The 11,083-nt window shown below is 55.4% G+C and overlaps 1 protein-coding gene across 3 annotated transcripts in view; it reads right to left on the bottom strand.

Moving 5' to 3' along the window:
• Positions 1–10,305: 10,305 nt before the first annotated feature.
• The window catches only part of EVC2 (EvC ciliary complex subunit 2), a 51,517-nt gene continuing 50,739 nt past the window's right edge, over positions 10,306–11,083 (bottom strand). For all 3 annotated transcript variants that reach the window (XM_036328625.1, XM_036328638.1, XM_036328635.1), the window contains one exon: positions 10,306–10,954. In XM_036328625.1, coding sequence (XP_036184518.1) covers positions 10,687–10,954 — 268 coding nt within the window. In that variant the 3' untranslated portion in view covers positions 10,306–10,686. The remainder of the gene's footprint in view (positions 10,955–11,083) is intronic.

Genomic DNA, 11,083 nt, shown 5'->3' with positions numbered 1-11,083 from the left:
GGTCCAACCCTAACCCTAATCCTAACCCTAACCCTATCCCTAACCCTAAGACTAACCCTAATGCAAGTCCAACCATAACCCTAACCTTAATCCTAACCCTAACCCTATCCCTAACTCTAAACCTAACCCTAACACTAACTAACCCTAATGCAGATCCAACCCTAACACTAACCTTAATGTAGGTCCAACCCTAACCCTAACCCTAATGCAGGTCCAACCCTAACCCTATCCCTAAACCTAACCCTAACCCCAACCCCAACCCCAACCCTAACCCTAACCCTAATCCTAATGCAGGTCCAACCCTAACCAACCCTATCTGTAACTCTAACTCAGGTCCAACCCTGACCCTACCCCACTCCAGGCCATGAACTCCAGCAGAGCGCACGGGCATAGCTGACCCCACCCCTGCTGTCTGGCTGCCCCTTGATGGACGTGGAAGGAGTGCAGACACTCCCACTTGTCCCCCAGCTTGGGCCACGCTTAGGGAGCGCCTGTCACTTGGAAGATGCAGCCGCGGTGCCTCTCACTGTTTCCTCCTCCCGCCTTGAGCATGAGTCATGGCGAGGCCTCTTGTGTTTAATTGCCAACTGTCACCAAGAACAAGTAGCTTCTTCCCGGGAACAGACAGGCGTGATGCATGGGTTTCCCCCTCGGGTCTGGGCTCTGTGTGTCTATCCCATCCCCCAAGCACCCCCTTCTATCCTTTCCTCTCCGCAGAGGGAGGAGGTGGGGGTCACACCCAGGTACTTCCCAGCGTAGGGGCTGCCATCCTCCACCGTCCTGACGCTAAGACTCTACTTGTAGAACCATCTTCTGTGCGTCCTTCACTGGCCTCGTCTGAATAGGAATCCATGTCACATGTCATGTTTAGTCAATGCTAAGCAATGAAGGGTGAGAGTGGGGGCTTCGGATGGCATTCTGGACGGATGAGAACATCTTGGCTCCCCATGCCAACCTGCCCTCCCCTCTCCCCAACTCCGGTTGTTGCCGGTGGGAGCAGGGCTCTGCCTCAGGGTCCCGAGGAAAGCCTGCTGAGGACCCATGCGTGGGGGACGGAGGTGCGGCAAGATCTAGTTGGTGGAGATAGAAGCTGCCCCGGGTCCCATCTCTGTCTGTCCCCTCGTGGAAAAAGTCCAACCTTGTCTTCATCGAGGCCAGAACAAAGGCCAGTGCCCACATTTCTGTTTCACATTTAAGCTGAGTGCTTCGGCCCTAGCCGGTGTGGCTCAGTGGATAGAGCGTCGGTCTGCAGACTGAAGGGTCCCAGGTTCGATTCCGATCACGGGCACATGCTCAGGTTGCAGGCTCAATCCCCAGTGTGGGGTGTGCAGGAGGCAGCTGATCAGTGATTCTCTCTCATTGATGTTTCCCTCTCTCCCTCTCCCTTCCTCTCTGAGATCAATAAAAACATATTAAAAAACAAAAACAAAACCCTTGGTCCTTTGGAGCCCACATGGTCAGCAGCAGGCCCTGGCTGGCCAGTCCATGCATCATGCCTGTCTGTGCTCAGCATCCTCCGCCCAGGTGATCCCCGTGGGCCGCTCCGGCCCTGCCCCCGAGGGCAGTGCTGCCTGCAGGCGCAGGACCTGAGCGTCCTGCCTTGGTGCCAGTTCTCAGGGGAACCAACGCTCCCCGCCCAGATACGCACCAGGTCCAAGCCCCTCTGTCTCCTGAGAGCTCGCCTTGAAGAAGCAGGGTTTTTCTTATGTTTTTGTTTATGAAGTTTTCCTTTTGTTCCTGAGAAAACAACTGAGCATCATCAAAAAGCTCAAGGCGACAAGCTTAGGGTGACAACTGCCGTTTCCCCGCCTCGGGGCTTTGCGAGGAACCGCGAGACGGAGGATGAGCCACCAGAGGAGCTGGGAGTGGGGGGCCGGACCCTCACCTCCCCCCGCTGGTTCCGCGCACGGTCCGATTTGACAAGCTGTCTCCCCATCTGGGGGCCCACGGGAGCCCGCCCCGCGCCTCCCACATGGCCTCGCTGAGCCCTCACAACAGTTCTAGGACCCACGTGATGTTTTCCCCCATTTCGAGATTAAGAATGGGAATTCGGGGAGGTCACCGAACTTGCGGTTGTTCAGGTGATCAAAGGCCCTGGATTGGAACCCGGCGCCGTCCGCCTCCAAACCCGCGCTCTGTTCTCCCGGCCGTCAAACATCTCAGGGTCCAGGTCCATCCGCAGTCTCTCCCAGCCCAGCTCCCCAGGCAGGCCCTGTGAGGGTTGTGAGACGGTGCATGTTAGCAAACATGTTTCCTTGGGCCTGGCGGGGGAGGGGGGGTCTTTCTGCTCTTAAAGTGTGACTGAGCCTCGTCCCTAACTGCCCCCTGGGGAGCCTCGCCACCCTCGTGTCAGGAAGGGCCGCACCCTCCCACTGCACAGAGGAGAAAGCAGGCTGAGCCTTGTTCACTGTTCACGCCGCGGCTCTGCCTGCCGTGAGCCCGTAGCCGAGGTGCAGGAACGAGTCCTTTCCCGTGGAGCTGTCGCTGTGGTGGGGAGAGACAGACCATCAGCAAGCAAATGAGTCACTGACACAACAGGCTCCGAGCTGGTGGTGCCACGGAGAAAACCAAGCAGGAAGCGAGGGCGGGCGGGTAGGTGTGGAGGACGGAGGGGTGGGGTGGCCATTTTCAACCAGGGAAGGCCTCGCTGAGATGGTAACATTTGAATGAAGGCTTCAGAGAAGCAAGGAAGCATGCCATGTGGGCGTGGAAAGAAAAGCATTGGGGAGAGAGAGAGAGAGAGAGAGAGAGAGAGAGAGAGAGAGAGAGAGAGAGAGGGCACATTGGCGAGTGCAAAGGGCCTGTGACAGCCACGTGCCTGGCCGAGCAAGGGCCAGAGCGGCAGAAGCCGTGAGAGGGGAAGGAGAGGGAGGAGGGCGGGCAGGTGACGGACAGTTGGTGTGGCTTCCAGGGCAGAGGAAGGAGCCACCCCTCACGCTGTCTGGGCCGCGAAGCCCTGGGAAGGTGGAGGACGCGCACGGCCTGCCTTCCACCTTCATGGGATTGAGATGGAGACGCTGACCCAGGCCAGGCAGCTGGTAGGGACAGGGGAGCAGGCCGGGGTGTCCGACCAGGAAGCTGGACTCCCCTCCACCACCCATTGTGTCAGCCACGTCCATGTCCATCGCTCGTGGCGGAGAGCGCCAGGGGAGATGAGGCAGAGCCGGGGACACTGATGGCGGGAAGGCCTCTCTGAGCAGCTCATAGCAGAGCGGGAACCTGGACGGCGGAGAGGAAACACCCGGCGGGGGGGGGGGGGGGGGCTGTTCAGGAACCGAGGTGCCAACCACCCAAGACAGGCCCAGCTCAGCACGTTGGAAGGACGGAGAGAAGACAAAGGAGCTGAGTTAGGGGGAGCAGGGGATCGAGGCGGAAAATGAGGTCAAAGAGAAGCCAGGCCCTCGGGGCCCCGCAGGCCGCGGGAAGGAACCTGGGGCGCATTCTTCGGAGGAAGGTTTCTCAGACCTGCCTGGCTGCTCGGAGAACAGGCTGGGGCCGGGCATACGGGCCGCCTGACATCCATGGCAGCTTCCACATAGAAACGGTGCTCATTCCAGAGCCTTGCGGGCGGCGCTGCGTGTGAGGTGTCACCTCCATGGACGGTGGGATCTGCTTCTAGAATCGTGCCTGGCACGCAGCCGCTGTTCCGCTAGTCTTGGGTGAATGAGTGAGCGAGTGAGCGAGAGAATGAATGAGTGAGTGAATGAATGAATGAGCGCATATGGTTTGAACATTGGGAGGCACCACAGAAAGCCGAGAGGCTGGGGTTTCGAGCCTTTCCCAAGAGAGCGTAACTGTCAGCAACGGGAACCGAAGTGCCAACAGCCACTTCGGAGGGTTTTCCCTCCATCGAGTACCCTCATGGGTGCTGACAAATTCCCTGTAATCCTGCTGCGGGGGGGGGGGGGGGTAGCCGCCTGCTAGTCCATCCAATTAACACCCTTGGGCTTCCTGTTAGGTGACTTCAAACGCCTCAGCCTGCGCAGCCTGCAGGGTTATTTTCCAGACAGACGGACAGACAGACAGACGCGCCGAGAGCCGAGGCTGCTGTGGCTCAGATCCCCGCCGGGCGAGGAGTTTGACACCCTGGCTTCCCTCTGCATCTCACGGTGACGGTCACTCAGCGAGCACCTGGCGCACAGGAAGGGCTCGACCCCCACGTCCGCGAACACAGGGACGGCTGTGGCCGCAGACATGCTTTCCTTCCTCTCGCCTCTACTGTCTAAGGAAAACACGGAGGATTTTTCCTTATTTAGCTCCTTTTTTTTTCTTTTTTGGTAGCTGTGATGAAGCTGCACGTCCGCTGCACGTCCGATGTCTCCTTCCCGACAAGCCTTCAGTGACGGGCACAGCCAGAGGCTTTCCGGCATTAATTAGTTAGACGATAGCAGGGGCCCGAGGATGAGGGTTGGTGGCCACTATCCAGGAACAAGGTCCATCCCCCGGCTGGCCGCCTCCAGGGACGTCCTCCCACTGCCCCTGCCGCCGAGCTCAGACGTCCGTCCTGGCTCCCGAGGCCGATTGGACCCTGGCCCGCCTGCCCCTCCGGACCCTGGCCCGCCTGCCCCTCCGGACCCTGGCCCGCCTGCCCCTCCCCTCCGGACCCTGCCCCGCCTGCCCCTCCGGGCCCTGCCCCGCCTGCCCCTCCGGACCCTGCCCCGCCTGCCCCTCCGGACCCTGCCCCGCCTGCCCCTCCGGACCCTGGCCCGCCTGCCCCTCCGGACCCTGGCCCGCCTGCCCCTCCGGACCCTGGCCCGCCTGCCCCTCCGGACCCTGGCCCGCCTGCCCCTCCGGACCCTGGCCCGCCTGCCCCTCCCCTCCGGACCCTGGCCCGCCTGCCCCTCCGGACCCTGGCCCGCCTGCCCCTCCGGACCCTGCCCCGCCTGCCCCTCCGGACCCTGCCCCGCCTGCCCCTCCGGACCCTGCCCCGCCTGCCCCTCCGGACCCTGGCCCGCCTGCCCCTCCCCTCCGGACCCTGGCCCGCCTGCCCCTCCCCTCCGGACCCTGGCCCGCCTGCCCCTCCGGACCCTGGCCCGCCTGCCCCTCCGGACCCTGGCCCGCCTGCCCCTCCGGACCCTGCCCCGCCTGCCCCTCCGGACCCTGCCCCGCCTGCCCCTCCGGACCCTGGCCCGCCTGCCCCTCCGGACCCTGGCCCGCCTGCCCCTCCGGACCCTGCCCCGCCTGCCCCTCCGGACCCTGGCCCGCCTGCCCCTCCGGACCCTGCCCCGCCTGCCCCTCCGGACCCTGGCCCGCCTGCCCCTCCGTGGGGCCCTCAGGCAGAAGTGGATTTTCCCACATGCTCGCCCCAGCCAATCATTGCTCTCTTCCAAACCAAGGTTTCCTACGAGTGCGTCTGATTGGTGGAGCCTGAGTCACACGCCTGCCCTGAGGCGCAAGGGAAGCTGGGAACGCGAGTTATGACTTCTGTGTCAGGGCGGCAGGTCTCACAGGGAGGGAAATTTTTCACATTTGGGACGGGAATTCCGAAGCCTAGGCAGGACAACAGGACGATAGCCACTGCCGGTCTCCTGTACAACAGACTGTTTTCTTCTCTGCGTGCCCAACACAGAGCAGAGGCTCAAGACACGAGTGCTTCTTCCCCGGCCATGCTTCCCTGCTGGGGCTCCTGTGAGGCTTTCTGCTCGGGCTCCTGCGCTTGGAATTTCCTCCCAGGGACCATGTCAGCGTCACCAGCGCTGAGAAAGGGGGGACGGCCCAGTTAACATGCAGACGTTTGCCTTACTCAGCTGCAGCAGCTGGTTTCTAACACGGATACTTGCACGTATTCAAGTGGATTTCAAAGATGCTATTCTCTAAAGCAAAGCTGGGTGCGGACAGTCACTATTATGTCAGGATCTTACAGTCCCTCACCCAACGGATGCTGAAAGACTGTATCTGTTTTGCCTGATTTCCATCCACCTCATGTGCCTACTTATGCTTTTTTTCAAGAAACACATTGAATAATTTAGAAGCAATAAGGGAAATTTTTGTATATAAAAATTAAAAACATTTGCATGACAACAACGTAAGAATTAAAGTGATAAATGTTACCCTTGGAAAATATTTGGAATTTAAAACACAGTGGCAGTGGCAGTGGCAGTGGCAGTGGCAGTGGCAGTGGGAGAACACCCCTGGAGGTGACCAGCGGGGGCAGGGGGGTGGACATTGTTCCTGGCTATTGTGGCCACCAACCCTCATCCTCAGGCCCTGTGGGGTGTGGGAGGTCCCTGATATTGCTTAATGCTGAAAAGCCTCTGGCTGTGCTCATCGTTGAAGGCTGGTCGGGAAGAAGACACTTCGGAAATGTGCAGCCGACGTGCAGCTTCAGCACAGCTACTTACAAGGAGTTGTTCTTAATATGTAAGTTTCTATAGAGTGTCCTAAAATCATAGGAGAAAGAAAAACTCTAGGGAAAGGAAAATGAGCCAAGAAATGACTAAGCAAGTCACAGAAAAGAAAAATCTAAATTGTATGAAAGAGACATCGCCTTGCTAATACGAGAAAACTAAATTATCTTTAAAACGACTTTAGCTTAAAGCTTATAACCAAGACCAGATTTACCCTCTCACTTGGATAATAATAAAAAAAATAGACAAAAGGTCCACAACAGTCACTTTCAAGACATGGAGCATCATGAAGGACAGGGACCCTGAAAGGCGGACACAAATGAGGTGAGGCCCACAGCTGTGCACTTCCTGCCCAGGAGGCCTCCTAGGCCCTGTTGTGGGGAGGGGAGCGGGGAGCCTGGAGCTCCTGGGGGCGAGGCCATGCAGATGAGAAACTAGAGTCCAGGTGGCCAGAGTCTGCCAGGCAGAGTGTGGAAGTGGACAGGACAGCAGGGCAGGACGCAGAGTCCTGCAAAGGGCCACCCTCCACCATCCAGGAGACCACGGTCAGCACATGCGTGAGAGCAAACAGTGCTGAGGCCAAGGAGAGAGCCCCCTGGAAGGTGCAGACTGGAAACCCTCATTGGTCAAGAGCATTGTCTCAATAATCCTATATAATAAAGATGTAATATGCAAATTGACCATCACACCCTCGCACAAGATGGCTTCCCCCAAGATGGCCAGCAGGGGAGGGAAGTTGTGGGTGATCAGGCTGGCAGGGGAAGGCAGTTGATGGCAATCAGGCCAGCAGGGGAGCAGTTAGGTGTTGATCAGGCTGGCAGGGGAGTGGTTAGTGGGTGATCAGGTTGGCAGGCAGAAGCAGTTAGGGGCAATCAGGCAGGCAAACAGTTAGGAGCCGGCAGTCCTGGATTGTAAGAGAGATGTCCGACTGCCGGACATCCCCCAAGGGGTCCCATATTGGAGAGGGTGCAAGCTGGGCTGAGGGACAACCCCCTTCCCCCTGCATGAATTTCATGCACTGGGCCTCTAGTGGGTTATAATGGTCATAGACTAGACACTGCCCTGGTCCCAGCTCACGACCTGACAAACCACACTCCAACGGATCAACATGTTTCTAAGTGCATCCCTGCACACCAGGGCACAGCTCAAGGCTATTTATAAGAAATGCAAATATATCAGCTCCTAACATGCTCATTGGTATTCAATTAAGAAATCCCAGGCATGTACAGAAGCAGAAAATATGATGCAGAATGAAAGAGGAGTCATCGACTGAACCGAACCCAGGGCTGACACTATGGAAATCTGTGGGCTGTTGCGAACACATTTCCTTGAGGGACATTTATAGCACTAAGTGCCTGTGTCAGAAAAGAAGACAGATTTCAAGTCTATGACCTCAGATTCCCCCTTAAGAAACTTGGAAGCAAAGAGGAAATTAAACCTGCAGTGCATTGAAGAAAGAACATAAGGAAGATAGAAGCAGAGATCAATAAGAGGAAAAACAGTGGAGAAAGCCAATGAAACTGAAAGCTGGTTCTTTGAAAAGGTAAATAAAATGGATAAGCCTCCAGCCAGGTTAATCAGTAAAAACCGTAATCAATGAACACAGATTATGGAGACCAGGACGAGAGCAACGGTATCGCTACAGATTCCACCGAAATGAAAAGGGTGACAAGGAAACGCTATGCACAGCTTTATGCCGATAAAGAACAGCTTAGACAACATGGAAACGTTCCTCAAAAGACATGAACTACTAAAGAGCATTCAAAAAGAAAAGGTAACCTGACACATTCTATATCTTTAAAGAAATGGAATTTTTAGTTGAAAGCCTTCCATTAATGAGAACTCCAGGCACCAAAATCCGCTGGTGAATTTGACCAATATTTAAGGCAAAAAAATAATTCCGATTCTCCTCATACTCTTCCAGAAAAGTGAAGTCATAATAAATATTCCAACTCATTTTATGTGGCCAACACCACCTTGACTCCAAAACCCAAAAGACATTTACAAGCAGAGACAACTACAGACCAATATTCCTCATGAACTTAGATGCAAAAGTTAACGAAGTTCTAGCAAATAGAAATCAATAATGTATTTAAAAAGGATAGTACTATATCAAGACCAAGTTGAATTTATCACAAGAACACAAAATTGATTTAATATTTTATAAAATCAACCAATGTATTCATCCTATAAAAGAATAAGAAAACCACATGATCATCTCAGACGAAAATCAGGCAGACTGGAAAACCTTGTAGGTCAAGGTTTTCATTTGAACAAATCCAACATTAATTCCTGATTAAACCCATCAGCAAAGTAGGACTAGAAGGGACACTCCTCCATGTGATAAAGGGCATCCATGCAGAACCTAAACCAACATCAGACTTAATGGTAAAAGATGCAACCGGGAAGAAATCAATTACATCTGTGCTAACAACATCTATTAAACATTGGGCTGGACACTAGCCAGTGCAATAAGGCAAGCTAAAAAAAAAGTGTCCAGGTTGGAAAAGATAAAAGCTGTCCTTACTCAAAGACTCCAGGATTGTCTAAGTGGAAAAACTGAAGAAATGTATAAAAAAGCCACTAAATCCAATGAGTGACTTCAGCAAGCTTGCAGAATGCAAGTAAACAAACAAAAACCATTGTATTTCTATATGCTCTCCATGGAAAAAACCAACAATCCAACTTTAAAAGCAATATGATACACAATAGTATTAAAATAGTTGAGACTTAGGATTGCGCTTCTATGTGGGAGAGAAATCTGAAACTCGTGGACACAAACAGCAGTGTGGCGGCCACGAGAGGGAAGGGCTGGGTGGGGGTGAAGGGGCCTCATATACCGCGGCGGATGATTTGACTTTGGGTGGTATAGCAAATGCTATACAGGATGATACACAGATGATGTATCATAGAACTGTACACTTGCAACCGATGTGATCCTATGAACCGTCACCCCATACATTTAATAAGAAATACTTGATATTTATGGGTAGACCTGCCAAAAAGCCACTGAAAACTGTAAGCATCACAATTTGCACCTGAGCTGTAACCGTGGCCATGGATGCACACACAGCATGTCCACAAAGACAGGTCACCTGTTGCCTGGAAACACACCCCCAGCCAGGTCCCTGTCCACCACGCTGCATGTACACTGAGGGGAACTGCATGGAAGGCCTGGCCTTCACGCCACCAGAGGAAACGGGGTGTCTTGGGCAGATGAGGGTTTGAAGTTGGGAGACCCGGGTTCAAAACCAGGCCTCCTCCCTCACAGGAGGTGTGACTGCAGGCGAGACTTGCTGGGGCAGGGCCGCCTCCTTGCTGGGGGCAGAGAGGGGTGCGAAGTGGGCGCAGCAGGGAGGGCCCAGCGGCTCGCATGGAACAGGTGCTTCCTCAGAGCCCTCGCCTTCGCTTCGCTGGGGACGGACTCCTTCCCAATCACCTCCTACCCACAGGAAGGGCCCATGGCGATCGCCTTTGCCTGGCTCTCGGGATGCTCACCCCACGGTCTGGTCCAGCCCCTGTGAGGCCTCAGGGGCCCCAGGCGCTGCTGTGAGGACCGGATTCCCTCATTTGTAAAAAGGAGAAAGGGCTCAGCTGCGTGGCTCAGTGGTTGAGCATCGACCTATGAACCAGGAGGTCACGGTTCAACTCCTGGTCAGGGCATGTGCCCAGGTTTCCAGCTCCGTCCCCAGTGTGGGGTGTGCAGGAGGCAGCTGGTCAATGATTCTCTCTCATCACTGAGGTTTCTCTCTCTCCCCCGCACCCTTCCTCTCTGAAATCAATAAAAATATTTTTTTAATAAAGAAGGAAAAGTAACTCTGATTTGAATTGGAGACGTGTCCTGGCCACTGGAACGAGAGAGGGCAAATCGCTGTGGGACAGGTCGCGTGGCCAAAATGCAGACGCAGTGAAAAGTGGGCGTTCCCACCTACAGTGGAAAGGAGTCCGCTGGGAAGCGCTTTGTGTAAAATACATTTATTCTTGAAAATTCCCCCGACAAACACAGAATATGTAAGAAGAGAGAGCCTTGCCTTCCACACCCAGCCCTTTCCGCAGCCGGACACTGGGGGACGTGCAGGGGGGCTGGTCACCGCAGGCCCTCGGGGTGCGGGGACCGAGAGCTCACGGCCGGTCCCCTCTCACCACGTCCCTCCAAAGGGAACGGGCCCTCTTGGAATTCATGAGAACAGAGCAAACTGAGTCCCTGAAGGTCGGGGTTTGTTGGGGTGTCTGAGTCTGCCACCTGCAGTTGACTTCTGCAGATTGTGGCCCATACCCAAACAGGTGGGCAGGAGAAAGCACGTCGTCCCGTCGTCAGTCCCTGGCGCCTTCCTGCTGGCTAGTCCACGCCCGCGGCCCAGGCGGCCTTCTTGGCATTCAGGAAGTTCTTCTTCTTCCTGGGAGGAACGCGCAGCGAGATCTCCGGCTCCGCGGGATTTCTGAATATAAAGAGCTTCTCGCCCGTGTTCAATAAATCAATGGCTTCTGCCCCGACGATGGGCACGGGGACCAGGTCGCCGCTGGACTCCAGGGACAGGTGTGGCCAGCCCCCTTTCCCTGAGCACACCGTCCGCTCTCTGAGAGGGGGGCACGTCTTCCTCAGTATGCTGCAGACAGAACGGAAGATGACATGAGTGTCCTGGGAGCACCCCCTTCTCTGTCCCTAAGTCCCCAATGAAGTACCATTGTACAGAGAGGCTTTCTTGTTGGTCACCAGATGGCCCCTGAAACTGGCT

The sequence above is a fragment of the Myotis myotis genome, unplaced genomic scaffold (assembly GCF_014108235.1).
Source record: "Myotis myotis isolate mMyoMyo1 unplaced genomic scaffold, mMyoMyo1.p scaffold_m19_p_1, whole genome shotgun sequence".
NCBI lineage: Eukaryota > Metazoa > Chordata > Mammalia > Chiroptera > Vespertilionidae > Myotis > Myotis myotis.
Note: the sequence above shows the minus strand (reverse complement) of the source record. Positions and strands in the feature narration are given on the sequence as shown.